The sequence below is a fragment of the Drosophila willistoni genome (assembly GCF_018902025.1).
Source record: "Drosophila willistoni isolate 14030-0811.24 chromosome 2L unlocalized genomic scaffold, UCI_dwil_1.1 Seg196, whole genome shotgun sequence".
Classification (NCBI taxonomy): Eukaryota; Metazoa; Arthropoda; class Insecta; order Diptera; family Drosophilidae; genus Drosophila; species Drosophila willistoni.
Genome location: NW_025814048.1, coordinates 5,324,789 through 5,340,603, shown reverse-complemented (window position 1 = coordinate 5,340,603; position 15,815 = coordinate 5,324,789). Strand labels below are relative to the sequence as shown.

The following is a 15,815-nucleotide window of genomic DNA, read 5'->3' as shown; positions in this document are numbered from 1 at the left end:
CATTCAATATATGCAATTAATTTAATAACCAAAATGTATAAGCAGCAAGAGCGTAGCTGGAATTCAAATTTGGGAGTGAGAGGATATATTTTTTATTTAATTTTTTAATCAAACTTATTAAAGAATACATGAATTGAACTAAATTAATTATTAAAAATTTAAATGTAGACTAATTTCTATTAGGGATTCTTCAGAAAATTTATAAAATTGATCGTTGATCTGAATTCTTCAATTTTTTCATTGTTAAGAATTAAGAAATTTTTATTTCACGTATTACTAAAAATGCATAACCATTATTAAAAATCTGATAACCATATCAAAAATTTAGGATTACTGGTATTGTCATGGTCTTAAAGAATTCAACATATTCGAGTCAATATATTAATAATCGAATTCTTTACTAATCTGTTTCTTCTCTTAAGACTTTTACTTTATTGAAATGCAAACTAAAGACACTAGGAATGCCAAATGCCAATTCGACAAACCAACTTAAACTACACATTCGAAATTTGCATTTATATATTATGGGTATATTCATAAGATATTTAAAAACGTAAATACAATGTCTTTTTATATTGAAACTAAGCTTTAGAACTAGTGATTTAGCTCCAAAGTTGTTCGCATCGATTATTAAAATTATTGGAGAAAATGAAAAAGTCGATGGTATACCTTGCAATGTTCGCCTTACTAAAAGTCAACTAAAGAGTTAAACTAATGGAACTCGTATCAGAAAAAATCATAAGAATAAAAAAGAGTCGAAACCCCTTGGGAACTATTTTTATGTTATTTAGACTTTTTATGTTATAAGACTTTCTTACTTATTCTAAGCCTTAATCGTAAAAAAAAACTTTTGTTCAGATCAGGTTTTTGCGATTTTCTTGTATCATTTTATTAAATTAAGACCCAATTAAACAAGAGTAAATTTTAAAAATATTTGAACAGAAAAAAGTATGGCTTTTTTTTTATGTAGAAAAAATCAGAAAACCAATTCGATAAACCAACTTGAACTACACATTCGAAATTTTCATTTGAATTCACTTTTTCTACTACACCTTGGTATGTTTCCAATGCTGAAATACATAAGGACCTTAATATACCATTTGTAAAGGATGAAATAGCAGAGTTTAGTGTTAGATATATTGACAGACTGCACAACCACCCAAACTCATTAGCTCTAGGTCTACTTAATAATATAACAACAAGAAGACTAAAAAGATTACATATATTAGATCTTCCAAATAGGATTTAACTTTTGTTTTATATATGTACATATACATAAATATAAATATATATACCTATAAATATAATACACATGTATAAATACTTAAGTAGATTTAATTACTCGTCTGTACAACTTAGAGTTTATATATAATAGTTGACTCAGTGGAGCCGACTATTCCTGTTATGTTTTTATGTATCTCCAAATTTACTGATTGTCCAAGGACAGATTGTAAATAAAAAGAATTGGTAAAAAAAAAAAAAAAAAAAAAAAAAAAAAAAAACTTTTTCTACTAAGTTGTTAAATCAATAAACAAACAAAACCAAATCGATATTTCGACTAGAGATGGATATATACTGTACCGGACTTCGAGCCTTTATATAGGTATTCAATAACCATTTTGATATCCTCGCAGAGGGTATTATAAAATTATTCGATCCAATATGCTTTAGGTCTTTAATTTTTAAAATTTTCTTCAAAGCCCAACTTATTATTATATAAAATAAAATATTAGCTATTTGGCAAAATAAAAATCTACATTTTAGTATAACAACGAGTAAATCAGACCTGTTATCTTCCTACGCTTTCGATTTGAATATTCGTTTTAGAATTGGTAGCCCATTAATTTTACTTTTTAATTCAAAAACAGACCTAAAAATAATTTTTGCATTTAATTAAACTTTTCTTCAGGGTCTTAGACAATTCTTAGACATTAGACAAAAACGTTTAAAGATTATAACCACTTAAAATCGATTGAAAAAATAAATATTCTATGCCTTTATTAGGTTTGTTGCTTCTAATTGAGCTTTCATATAATTTGTATTAATCATCTCGACCCATTAAAGGCGCCCCACAAAGTTTGCAACTTCCATTTGGCTCAAAGGGCTCTGGCGGTAGCCAATGGTTGACGGTTGTCATGACGAATGAATTTTGTTAGTTATTTTCTATATGCTGAGACGAAACCTTTTACTTCTTTTGCCTAATTAGTCGATGATTGGCCTTTGAAATTTGATAAGCAGCTTTTGAGGAAAATTATTCAGGGAACAGCAATCAACCGAAAATGGGTAAAAAAGGTAAAGGTAAAGGCAATAAATTGGCCAAAATGTCCGAGGAGGAGCGGGCACGTTACCTTCAAATGCGAGCCGACATGGAGGAGGAGACGAGACGTAGGAAAATGCAATTAATATCAATGTATATGAAGGTATGGATTACAAGGACTTCCATTTGGTAGTATTTTGAGTGATTTTTGTCATATTTTTAGAACAAACTAAAACGAGAAGATGCCTTTGGCCGCCTTAATATGGCCAAAATCAATCAGGAATGGCGTAGCATATTGCGCCAGGTGAAAATTCAAGATCTGCGACGTGAAATCGTAGATGTAGAGTCATTTTTCAAGGAGGCCCTCAAACGTAAGGACTCCATTATACAAAGACTTATGGGTCACATAGAATCCACTGAGGATATGTATGCCAATTTGCAGCAATCGCATATGGAGAATGTTAATCAGATATTGGGTAGGTTCAATTACACAATAAATTCTACCTAACTTCTACTTTAACTTCTTTGAAATCCCTTCAGATACCCACAAACAGCGCATAGAATTCTTTAGACAAATCTATGAGGATGATAAACAGGCTGTACTCAGTGAATGGACAGCAGATTCAGCCAATTTTCGTGAGTTGCATGCCCAAAAGCAACATCAATTGGAATGTGTTTTCTATCAGCTGGAAGAGCATACAGATCGCGATGTCAAAGATAATCATGAACGTTTTCTGGATCGTTGTGAGGATCTAAAAAGTGGGGTAAGCATTTGTAGTATTATTTTTATTTGCCAAACACCTTTAAAAAAAACTATTTCAACTTTTTTGGTTGTATCTTAAGTAAATAAAATAGTGCTATGATCATCCCAATCATCACACTGAGCTTTGGCATATTCAGTCAAGCATTTGACCAATTGCCTGGACTGTGAGCATTTGTTATTCCGATTTCTTGTATTCTCCAAGTAACTGAAACATTGCTGCACTGTGTCCATATAGAAATTGCGTAGTTCTCGATCTTTAAGATCCTTGGTAAGCAAATAGCTAACCTTTCGACGATCTGGTTGGCCATTGCCATCAACCTGCAGGAATGGAGGTTTAAGTTGAAGATGACTTTACATTATCAAAATCAACTTGCCATATTCAATTCCTCAAAAAAGCACTGGGCCACACATTGTCCTTGTCCTTCGCCTGCTCCATGGCCCGCTGAGCTTGCATTATCTCTGTTTTCCCAATCTCTAGACGATTTGCTTAGACTACGTTGCCAGCGTTGATTATAGCCATTCGATTCCTGTTGTCCTTGATTGTAATCAAAATTCCTTCTTGAGTTGCCAAAACGTCCTCGATTGTCGTCATTGTCGCGGTTGTCATCCTGATTGCCATTGCCATTACGTTGCATGCAGGTCCTTACAATCCTTTTCATATCGGACTCATTGATGCCCTCCTGGGAGCGACATTTCAAACCATTTGTCCAGCACCACGAACTAGCCAAACAGAGCAAGATCAGCCACTTTAAATACATACTTTTCAACTATAATGAAAAAGCTTTAAATTTACTTAATTTATAGTAAATTTTTTCCCATTATCTTTTCAGTGAGTGACAATTGAAATGAATATGACAGATTCGCGTGTCTCCTAGTGATACCTCTTTTTGTTAGCCATTTCTAAGGTATGAACGTTTCTCTATTTCTATTTCAGATGCAATTGCAGTTGGAACAAATTACCAGCCGTGGCGAGGCAAAATTGGAAAAACTTTGGCAGGAATATCAAACAGTTCTTGCCGGCTATTGCAAGCACATTGAAGGCTTCTATTCCGAATATGTGGATCTCAAGCAACGTGATGAAGAATCAGCAGTTCAGATCAGACAGCAGAGCTATGATATTGAGCACTTGATAAATCAATTGGCTAATTTGCGCCTGGTATCGGAAGATTTCTACCAGAAGCAACAATCTCAAGTGGAGCAGAGGCAACTTATCAAGCAGCAATTGACGGAAAGGCTTAGGGAATTGCGATCTTGTGTGGACATGGAATCGGGTAATGATCATCAGAAATTCAAAATGATGTCAGTGGAAAGTTATGATGCCATTGAAAAGTTAAAGGAACATGTCGCCAAGGGTGAAATATTGATGCAATTATCACAGGTTTGCAATAAAATGGAAACCCAGAGAGAAAAAATGTTTCTTCTGCCCGAATTGTCGCGGGAGATAATCGAAATACGAGAGATGGAACCGGACAAGGATTTGCTGAAAGATGAAATTTCCATAGTACCACAAATGGAAACCTTTTGGCGTCGTGTCAATCATGTGGCCGTCGATGTGGCCTGCCTCAAGCAGCAAAAGAAGCGTTTAGAGGTGGCCAATAGTCAATTAAAAGCTGAACTTCAAGAATATTTAGTTAATCTGAATATAAGCAATGGTTCCAACAGTCATATACACGATTATCTATCCAGGCGACCCAAAAGCATGTCTGTGGATCGTGTCTCTCGTCTTCAGTTGCAGCCGAAAATGGTCAAAAGTGCCTTGCCCATGGGACGACGTGCTCCCTCAGTGCTGCCACCTAAAACCAAGCCAGCTTTTGAGTTAACAAGATCTCGCAATCTACTTCGAAGTCGTCCCCAGTTGGCCAGAATTGAAATGTAATATAAATTAACTTGAATTCAATCTCTATTTTTAAAGCCAGTTGCCATCATGACAAACTCCTGGAATTTTATGAAACGTTTCCAGCCTTCACACCGTTCCATCACCGACGTGGCCTGGCTGAAGTTGATGTGTGGTCTTCAGGATAAACCAGTCAGGATAAGCAAACCAGTGGTGGATTATCTACTTACACCAATTAAAGATTGCGTGGATTTGTGTCCTAGTCGTTGCCGCAATCCCAAATCAGCCTGGTCGTATTCCTCTTCGAACATTATTAAACAGGAGAAACCTAGTTTGGATGTCTATTTAAATAAAATGTTGAGCGATTATCGTTCTAAACGCCATCCAATACGAAAGACTAAAGTTCGCTCACAGAACTTACGCGTACGCCGAGTGGCCAAAAGGAGATCATTTTTCAAATAAAGTATTCGGCAAAGGAAACGTTTCATAATTTTTTTGAAAGTAATTAAATCTAAATTAAAGTAATAAGCAATATTCATTTACCGATGCATTTACCAATAAATTTGAAATTCAAATCGCTTAAGTAACAGTTACATGAAAGAGTTGCCACATCGTTGGAAAACTCTCTTTTACTTTTAACAGTGTTTCATTTACCACTTGTTTCGTAGCGTGAGCTTCTCTCGCTCTCTCTCACTTATTCTCTTTGTATCTTCATTCTGGTGATCTGGCAGCCGAATATTGTATTCTGAACTATATTTGTTCTCTAAAATCAAGAAATATTGTAAACTTAACAATATTTTCGTTTGTGGGGAGTAGTGCAAACAAAAGTTTTAAAAAGCCCGCGTATTCGAGTGTTCCGAAATTTGGCATCTGGCAACACCCTTTCGGTAGATACACAGATACACCCATACACACAAACACACTCAGTTTTCCTATAGATACGACCCACGTCCCATAGTTTTCCTTTTGTGCTGTGAATTTTCTTATTAAAAAATTGAATTAAAATTATACAAATTAGCAACTAGCTAAAACAAATCAAATAACATTAATATCTATTACAAGGATGGGCCAAATAGGGCCAAATATGGAATTTGCCATGTAAAGAAAGAAAAAAATGCAGATACAGATGCATTTTACATCCAAAGAATATACAAAAAGTGTATGTGTATGTATATGTAAGTGTCCATGTGTATGTGTGTGTGTGTGTGTGTGTGTGTGTCTGCTACGCACTGTTATAGATACAACAACAAGCGCGCAATAGGAACAAGGAGAAAACACAGGAACGAGCCTGGGAGTGTGTGGGAGCGAGCGAGCGAGCGAGCTAGTGGGAGAAAGAGAATGGGAAAGTAATTGATAGGAGCGACGCAAGGGAGAACTCTGGGAGAGGAAGGGGAGAGATGAACTGATGTTCTTCTTGTTCTTGTAAAATTACCAAAAAGAAATTTCATTCGGAAAATGTGGAAAATGTGCGCGAGCTGAGAAAACAACCCCGAAAAGTGGACACAAAAAAAAAACCAACCAACACGAAACGACAAATGGCAAATAAATACCAACAAAAACGAGCAAATTGTGGATTGAAATTCGAGTTATTAACCCAGCCAAGAAACGTAAAGAAAGAAGAAAAAAATAGAAATAAACCAACACACACCTAATTGTAAAAATCAAAAGAAAGTGTGAGAAACAAATCAGAATTCCAAATCAGAATTTAGCTTGTAAATTTTTTTAGGGTTTTCCTCAGACCGAATGAATATATATTTTTTTGGGGGCACGACGGAGATAAACACACTAAAAGAAAGAAGAGATAAATACAGAAATAAAATTAATGGAAAAAGTATAGACACATACATATGTATGTATGTATATATTTTTTCTATTTTATTGGTCGGTGCCCGCTTATCTGTTGGGCATGTAACTGGAGCAGTTAACGAATTATTTTTTTTTGTTGGAATATAAAAAAAATAGATAAAAACCCAAAAAAAAAAAATAAAATGGTAATAATTGTCTGAATGTGTGAGCGTGTGTGAAAGATAGAGAGAGCAGTAGAGAATTAAAGCGAGAGAGTTAATAGGTTAAACACACTTTAAGCCTTTCTTAATGCTAAATGCCACGCCTCCCTCATCTCCCTTATACACCATCGAGCAACAACAACAACAAAAATACTAACAGCTGCCCATTTTTCATATCTTCACAATTCTATCTCTCATATGTTAATAGGTAAAATGAGCACAATCAGCCGTGAATCCTTCATCCAAAAAGCAGTATAAATAATACTTCATATTCCATATATACGCACATATTGAATCAAGCCCGTAGGATGTTATCGCTTTCCATGCTACTAATGCTAGGTCTGGCAACTCTGCCCTTAGCTAGAGGTAAACGAAGTTTTAAGGATCCTAGCTAAGAATCTTTGCTAACAATATAGACTTTCGATTCCAGCTCAATATCAATCACCGCGCATTATAGAACATCCCACGGATTTGGTGGTTAAGAAGAATGAACCAGCCACACTTAATTGTAAAGTGGAAGGCAAACCAGAGCCAACAATAGAATGGTTTAAGGTAAGAAAAGTTTCCCCAATTTGGATTTCTCAGTAATCTAGCTTCATTTTTTTTTACTTTTCTGTAGGATGGCGAACCCGTCAATACCAATGAAAAGAAATCACATCGCGTCCAGTTTAAGGATGGTGCCCTCTTCTTCTATCGCACCATGCAGGGCAAGAAAGAGCAGGATGGCGGCGAATACTGGTGTGTGGCCAAAAATCGTGTGGGCCAGGCCACCAGTCGACATGCCTCACTTCAAATAGCTGGTAAGTACCAAAGAGTCAACTTGTTTCTCTGCCCACATCCCCACACAAATCTTGATCTCAATTTTCTTGTCTCTTGTTTTATTTTTTCGCTTGTAGTTTTGCGCGATGATTTTCGCGTGGAACCCAAAGACACACGAGTGGCCAAAGGCGAGACAGCATTGCTTGAGTGTGGGCCGCCCAAAGGCATTCCAGAGCCTACACTCATATGGATGAAGGTATGGAAAAGTGTTTGCGAAATTCCATTTGTTTGCCCTAAATTTAACTGAACATTTTTGTTTTTCCCTTTCCCTTTAGGATGGTGTTCCGCTGGATGATCTCAAGGCCATGTCATTTGGCACAAATTCACGGATACGCATTGTCGATGGTGGAAATTTACTCATCAGCAATGTTGAACCCATCGATGAGGGCAATTACAAGTGCATAGCCCAGAATTTGGTGGGCACACGTGAATCTAGCTATGCCAAATTGATTGTCCAAGTGAAACCCTACTTCATGAAGGAACCGAAAGATCAAATAATGCTCTATGGTGAAACGGCAACCTTCCATTGTGCTGTCGGTGGTGATCCACCGCCAAAGGTTCTGTGGAAAAAGGAAGACGGCAACATTCCCGTCCCTCGTGCTCGCATCCTTCACGATGCAAAGAGTTTTGAGCTAAGCAATATCACGCCCAGTGATGAGGGCACCTATGTGTGTGAGGCACACAATAATGTGGGTCAAATCAGTGCCCGAGCCACTTTGACTGTCCATGCCCCGCCGAATTTTGTCAAGAAACCTACGAACAAGAAAATCGGGCTAAATGGTTTAGTTCAATGGCCTTGTGTGGCCACTGGTAATCCTCAGCCATCCATCTTCTGGACCAAAGAGGGCTTGTCCACTCTAATGTTCCCGAATAGTTCGCATGGACGCCAACAGGTTATGGCCGATGGCACACTCCAGATATCAGATGTACAGCAAGAAGATGAGGGTTTCTATGTCTGCTCCGCATTCAGTGTGGTCGACTCTTCCACTGTGCGTGTCTTCCTGCAAGTTAGTTCAGTAGATGAACGACCTCCGCCCATTATACAAATCGGACCAACGAATCAAACACTGCCCAAGGGTTCAGTTGCAACTCTGCCGTGTCGAGCAACTGGTAATCCCAATCCACGCATCAAATGGTTCCATGAGGGTTATGCAGTACAAACAACCAATCGTCATAGCATAATCCAAGGCAGCTCTTTGAGAATCGATGGTAATTTGGGAAAGAGAACTCACTTCTCCACAGGATACTTATTATTGTCATCCTTACAGATCTTCAACTGAGTGACTCGGGTGTCTATACTTGCACTGCATCTTCAGACAGAGGAGAGACTTCCTGGTTGGCCAGCTTGATGGTAAATTGAAACGACTCTTCTCTTACATTGCCAAATTGCTAATCCTGTTTTTGTCTCTAGGTCGAGAAAAGCGGTTCATCAACTTTGCATCGAGCTGCAGATCCCAGCACATATCCAGCTCCACCTGGCACACCCAAAGTTTTTAATGTCAGTCACAATAGCATCTCTCTGAGATGGTCAAAAAGTCAAGAGAAACCAGGAGCTGTGGGTCCCATTATTGGGTAGGTTTCATTATATTTTATTCCATCTTCCCTTTCAATATATAATTTTTGTGTTTTTAGCTACACTGTAGAGTACTTCAGTCCCGATTTACAAACTGGTTGGATTGTGGCCGCCCATCGCATTCCGGACACTCAAGTCACTGTGAGTTAAGACAACAAAGAATACAGAATAAACTTGTTAATCTCAATATTTTATTACCTTTCTAGATTTCTGATTTGACTTCAGCCACATCTTATGTCTTTCTGGTTAGAGCTGAGAATAGTCAAGGTGTATCGGTGCCCTCGGGTCTATCGAATGCCATTAAAACTCTTGGCGATGATTTTGATGCTTTGCCTGAGAATGAACTATCTGCTGCCAGAGCTTTGCTCAGCGGAAAGGTAAGTTATCTAGCAAAAAGTAAAAGTAATCTAAACTAAAAACTTTTTTTTGAATTTTAGGTGGTGCAATTGATTGATGCCTCGGCCATAAATGCCAGTGCAGTGCGTTTAGATTGGATACTTCATGCCAGTTCTAATGAGAAATATATAGAGGTGAGTTCTATTTAACATTTATAACTCGAATCTTTGCTAAATCAACTTTTCTACAGGGACTTCATATACGTTACAAGGATGCCAGTTCTCATTCCCCTCAATATCATGTCATCACAGTGTCTGATCATTCAGCCGAATCGCATATTGTGGGAAATTTACGTAAATTTACCAAATATGAGTTCTTTGTGACACCTTTCTATGAGACCATTGAAGGGCAACCCAGTAATTCCAAAGTGGCCATTACCTATGAGGATGGTAAGTTGTGGGAGGGGCAAAAGTATTTGTTATTGATTCTAACGCTTGGAACTTTTAGTGCCCTCAGCTCCTCCAGATACAATACAAATTGGAATGTATAATCAAACTGCTGGCTGGGTACGTTGGTCACCTCCACCCACTCAGCATCATAATGGCAATTTGTATGGCTATAAAATTGAAGTAAGTGCCGGCAATACCATGAAAGTGTTGGCCAATATGACTCTGAATGCCACAACTACATCGGTGTTGCTCAATAATCTTACCTCGGGAGCGGTTTATAGTGTAAGATTGAATTGCTTTACCAAAGCAGGCGATGGACCCTACTCCAAGCCAGTAAGTTTAATCCCTTAACCAGGTGAAATTATCATTCTTAATACTTTTATGTGTCTTCTCTTAGATTTCTTTGTTCATGGATCCCACGCATCATGTCCATCCGCCACGTGCTCATCCCAGTGGCACTCACGATGGCCGTCATGAGGGTGGACAAGACTTTACCTATCACAATAATGGCCTGGCAGCTGGTAATCAACCCACAACTGGCAATTCTAATCCCACCACTCATCGCAAAACGACAGAATATCTGCCCAATACCTGGTTTATGATCCTTGTGATTATAATACTCGTTGCTGTGGTCGTGGCCACGGCCATAGTGATGGTTTATTTCAAGCGTAGACATCAAATGACCAAGGAATTGGGACCTCTAAGTGGTAAGTGGAACGAGTACACCTAACCCAAGACATTTTAAAAAGCATTTCCTTCCTTTTTTAGTTGTAAGTGCGAATGAGATCACCGCCTTGAATATCAATAGCAAGGAGAGTCTATGGATTGATCGTGGTTGGCGCACAACTGACACCGATAAGGACTCGGGATTAAGTGAATCCAAGTTGCTTTCCCATGTCAATAGCAGTCAATCCAATTATAATAATTCGGACGGTGGCACTGATTATGCCGAAGTGGATACCCGCAATTTGACAACATTCTACAATTGCCGCAAAGTGAGTTTTAGAAATGAATTAAAAAGGAAAATTTATTATTAAAATGTTTACAGAGTCCCGATAATCCAACACCATATGCAACTACTATGATAATTGGAACCTCTTCGAGTGAAACATGCACCAAGGCTACTTCCCTGAGTGCCGATAAGGATTCGGGCACACATTCCCCATACTCGGATGCCTTTGCCGCCCAACAAGGAGGTGCTGGAGTCGGTGGAATGGCTGCTGGTCCAGCAGTTGGAGCTGGACCACTGCCATTGACTAAAGCAAATTACATGTCATATCCAGCCGAGACCATTAATTGGTCGGAATTCTTGCCTCCACCACCAGAACATCCGCCACCATCTTCCACATATGGTTATGCCCAGGGATCACCGGAATCTTCACGCAAGAGCTCCAAGAGCGGTGGCTCTGGTATTTCCACGAATCAAAGCATTCTCAATGCTTCCATACACAGCAGCTCCTCGGGTGGCTTCTCGGCTTGGGGCGTCTCCCCGCAATATGCCGCTGGCCAGCCAGAGAATTTATATAGCAATCCCTTGTCGTCGGTGGGCGGTGGAGTTGGTGGTGGTGCACAGAATCGTTATCAGATAACACCGACAAGCCAGCATCCTCCACAATTGCCGCCATATTTTGCCACACAACCTGGAGGAGGAGTCGTCGTGGGCGGCGGAGGAGCACCCAATTTGCATATCCCCTATCCCACGCAACGCAGCGAATATCAAGTGGGTACCCGCTATGCCCAGAACAGAGCGTGCAACAGTTGCGATGCTCTTAACTCACCAATGCAGCCACCGCCGCCGCCACCACCAGCTCCCGCTTCAGTCGAAGGATGGTATCAGCCCATCCATCCTCACAGCCATCAAATGCAGCCCACAACCTCCAATCAACAGATCTATCAATGCTCATCCGAATGCTCATCGGATCATTCGCGTGCCTCGCTCAGTCACAAGAGGCATCATCCACAGCATCCTCACCAGCAACACCAACACCATGCGGAGGAGCATGGCAAACGTTCCAATCAACGTCGTCATCATCAGCAGCAGCAGCAGCAGCATCATCAATCGAATCATATGGTTCAACCCTGCCTGGAGACTGAAAGTGAGAATATGCTGCCGAATATCATTTATGCCAGCGACTGTTGCAATAGTTCCCGCGAGGGTGACACCTGCTCCTGTAGCGAAGGCTCTTGCCTGTATGCCGAGGCCGGTGAACCGGGACCAGAACCCACTCGTCTAGTGACTGCTAAAAATACTTAAACTAAACGAGAGAATCATCGACATTGAACGACAGAGCATTCGTTAGTCGGATGTAGTATTAGAAATCACACATACACACACAGAAATAGCATCTAGTCGTAACTTTTCACACTTCATATCGCAAAAACAAAAAAAAAGAAAAGAAAAACGTTTCCTAAAAAGAAAATACGTACAGAGACAAACTCAGACACTCTCAACACACATAACAATCATCGTCATCATCATCATCGTATATAGATATATAGGAAGACATTTTTTAGGGGGGAATTCCATTCACAAGGGCTTATAGCATGGAATCAGAGAAACTACAAATGTTCTCCAAGAACTGAAAACTCTTCGATATAGTTTGATTGCCAGTTATAAGCCCCTTCCAAGATAGAATTCCCGCGAACCTTCTAAAAGCATTATGTACTTAAGAACGCTGTTCATAGATATGGCTTCAATATATATATATATGTTTAGACTAGGGAAAACGGAAAGATACGTACTCACAACAAAACAAATAACCAAGTCAGGACATACAAAGTACAGACAAGAATCCCATACTATTCTCTCTAGGTCCTAGTCACATAGGCTCGATGATAACTAAACTAAAAAACGAAAAAAAAACGTAAAAAAAACACACAAAATTGATAACAAAACTCTTTCATATCTACGATCACAATCGAGCATTTGCATTTAAAAAAAAACAGAGGAGAAAGTAGCAAAGTTTAAATGAAATGAAACGGCAGTTGCAATGTTTAATGGTTAGTGCTTTTCTATTAACAAAACAAAAAACAAAACTAAATATATACCTATATATACTATAATTAATGAAACTTGACTTGAGATGAGACCCAGTGAAGAAAAAGAAAACTGAAACTACATTATATAAAACACAACTATCTAGGATTTAGTAAAACTCACGAGTTGAAACTGTTGTCCGATCTAAGAACCTAGTCTCTCTAGACCTTCCCCTCCCCCTCCCCTCTCTACCTAATTATTAAACCACATATTTCTTCTTACACAAAAACAAACAAAAACAAAAGCTTGCATTTGAGTAAAGTCGAAAAATGTACCTGTGATATATAATCCCAATTAAAGTATTTTTAATTAATTTTCGATTTTGTCAACATTTTGTTTAATGTTTGTTGAATACCCCTAACACACTCATCGAAACACACACACACACACAAACATACAGGCGACGAAAAACGTTGATAAACAAATAAAAAATTTTGGGTAACAAATATGTAGAATAATTAAGATTTTAGGCACGTACTTTGTACGGCATTATTAGAAATCCAAAATGAGTTTTTAAAATGACAAAAAAATATCATCAAGAAGCGACGCTTGAAATTTGTTTCTTCGGTTCTTTATCGAAGAGGCCCATACACTTTTCAATTGACTCCCCCCACAAAATGTGGAAGGAGTTAAAAGTGCATGCTTTGGCATTGAATTGAAAACGTAAACCATTTGGACTAGATTCAACGAAATGTTTAAACAATACTACACATATACAATACATATATAATCTAACTATATATATATTATATAGTCAGATAGTTCATATAGCACCTAGAACCACGCATGTATCAAATTCAAATCAAAACTATGCTTTAGCATTTGCCCCTACACACACACACACACACACACAATGAAATAAAAAGCAAAAGGTCACTTCCTTGCAAGGTCAATCCGGCCTGAGATTGCATGTATATACCTTTATATATATATATATCTAAATAAATATCTAATACCTTAAACTATATATATTATTAAAACTGAGAAAACCAACTTTGCTTTAGGTTTAAACTGCCCTTCCGTAGCCATATATAGTAAAAAAAAAACAAAAACAAAAAACAGTAACAAAACCTTAACGAATAATGATTAATGCTAAAGGCATAGTTGTATCTGGGTTTTTTAAATCATAACATTTAGCATTTAGTAACATATAAACGAGTAAATATTTTAAAGTCATAGCATAAACGAATTTTAAGATTAAAACCCTAAAAAACACGAAACCCAACACTTAATTTTAGTGCATCACAGCCATAAAAAAACGAACTTTTCAAGAAACAAAAACACAACTGACATCTACTTACGGTATATATATAAATAAATATATATATGATATACATATAGCATCTAAAATTACATAAATAATAAAGGAACATTTTACATATATGTGTGGATAAATTGCAATTTTTAATTTATGAAAGAATCTTAAGATATTCTTGCATATATCCTTGAAAACTCGTGTGTAGCTCCAGGTCCCAGTGTGCGGACGTGTAAAAATAATTGCCCGGAAGACGTCCATCGATGAGTGGTCGAAATATATCGGAGAAGGAAATAAGAACAAACTGTTTTTTATTTTGTTTTTATTCACCCAGCAATTTGACCTCAAGCCGGAAAATCATATAACTAACAATCAAAAGGTCGCAAAAATGAACAATTATCCTATTCTTGTTTATGTTTTAATGTTTTATGTTAAATTTAATTCTTTATAAAAACATTATAATACTGAACTAAATAACCTAGTTTTCATACAGAATTGTAGATAGACTTGCCCCAAATACGCCTACTATAAAAAGAAGCTAAAAACTTAACTGTTTTAAATCCTTGTATTGTCTTCTCATAACCTTTAAAGGACTTTCATCAGTTTTTTCTTTTCATATAGATATATAGACAGAATTGGGCCAAATACGCCTAAAAGGAGCTGTTTTCCAGTCTAAACCTATGTTAAATCCTTGAATTGTTTTCTCATAACCTTTAAAGGACTTTCATCAGTTTTTTCTTGACAAAAAACCTTGGCTATCCTGTGGAGCAACATTCCAGTGAAACGAAGTGGCCATTTCCTGTTAATTCATTGCTTTACCGTTGGATCTCTCTAGGGTAGTGTCTACATCAAATCCTGCCAAGTCACAACCCTGCATTTTTCTCTTGAAATCTCTTCTAACTACAACGGAACTTTGCACTTGAACTAAAAACCATTTGAGGGTCGGCAGCCTAAGATCAAGAAAATAAAAAAGAAAGAAACCAGTTTCGATTTACACAGTATTCCAAGCATTTCGATTGTCATGTGAGTACGTTAAGAGAGAGAGAGAGAGGCAGGGGCGAAGTGTTTCTTCAAGAGAGTGCCATGGACACAAGTGCTAAAAGAATCCTGAAACAGGCCAATTTTTTGTTTGACCAGTGACTAAGCTGAGCCTCGTAGGGCAACGCCCAGACATCAAATTTTAAGCTGAAATACAAAAGGTTTCTTTATTTTTTCTTTTTTTGAGTAAGGTCTGATTGTGAGTGGAGAGGAGATTATCGTTCCTATGATTTGCTTGTGGATAACCATATTTCAAGTTCACCATTCAAATATATGTACCATAACAAATGCGTCTTAAATTTTTGGGTTAGTCAAATGTGAAGAGAACAAAGAACAAATGTTGTGGGCAATTCATTATCATGAGTATAGGTTTATTGTGATCTGTGGAGGATAGTTGAAAAATGTTTAAATATCTTATATCGATGGCAAACTAACTTTTCTCTATTGT

General features: G+C 37.7%; 2 protein-coding genes across 4 annotated transcripts; both read left to right on the top strand.

Annotated features, from left to right (window-relative positions):
* Positions 1–2,279: 2,279 nt before the first annotated feature.
* Positions 2,280–4,896, top strand: LOC6640173 (dynein regulatory complex subunit 2). Its single transcript, XM_002063286.2, has 4 exons — positions 2,280–2,420; positions 2,481–2,733; positions 2,798–3,021; positions 3,955–4,896. The coding sequence occupies exons 1-4, from the start codon at positions 2,280–2,282 to the stop codon at positions 4,894–4,896; spliced, it is 1,560 nt and encodes a 519-aa protein (XP_002063322.2).
* A 977-nt stretch (positions 4,897–5,873) lies between these two features.
* Positions 5,874–14,036, top strand: LOC6640175 (protein sax-3). Of its 3 annotated transcripts, none has more exons than XM_047010151.1 (16): positions 5,975–6,029; positions 7,069–7,226; positions 7,291–7,412; positions 7,480–7,660; positions 7,757–7,875; positions 7,955–8,888; positions 8,948–9,030; positions 9,091–9,251; positions 9,312–9,393; positions 9,459–9,629; positions 9,690–9,782; positions 9,839–10,037; positions 10,096–10,370; positions 10,435–10,744; positions 10,806–11,032; positions 11,086–14,036. In XM_047010151.1, exons 2-16 carry the CDS (start codon positions 7,169–7,171, stop codon positions 12,289–12,291), a joined length of 4,221 nt encoding a protein of 1,406 aa, XP_046866107.1. In that variant the 5' UTR covers positions 5,975–6,029; positions 7,069–7,168; the 3' UTR covers positions 12,292–14,036. The 3 variants fall into 3 exon arrangements, with proteins under 3 accessions (XP_046866106.1, XP_046866107.1, XP_002063324.1); XM_002063288.4 differs by having other exon boundaries at positions 5,984–6,013; XM_047010150.1 differs by lacking the exon at positions 7,069–7,226 and having other exon boundaries at positions 5,874–6,029.
* Positions 14,037–15,815: the final 1,779 nt, after the last annotated feature.

Bases quoted from the DNA above. Each gene is read 5' to 3' on its own strand.
- LOC6640175 (XM_047010150.1), top strand. From the start codon at position 5,969: ATGCAGATACAGATGCATTTTACATCCAAAGAATATACAAAAAGTGTA. The intron at 7,661-7,756 runs GTAAGTACCAAA...TTTCGCTTGTAG, and splicing joins TGCCTCACTTCAAATAGCTG to TTTTGCGCGATGATTTTCGC. The intron at 9,394-9,458 runs GTGAGTTAAGAC...TTACCTTTCTAG, and splicing joins TTCCGGACACTCAAGTCACT to ATTTCTGATTTGACTTCAGC.
- LOC6640173 (XM_002063286.2), top strand. From the start codon at position 2,280: ATGGGTAAAAAAGGTAAAGGTAAAGGCAATAAATTGGCCAAAATGTCC. The intron at 2,734-2,797 runs GTAGGTTCAATT...AAATCCCTTCAG, and splicing joins GAATGTTAATCAGATATTGG to ATACCCACAAACAGCGCATA. The intron at 3,022-3,954 runs GTAAGCATTTGT...TTTCTATTTCAG, and splicing joins GTGAGGATCTAAAAAGTGGG to ATGCAATTGCAGTTGGAACA.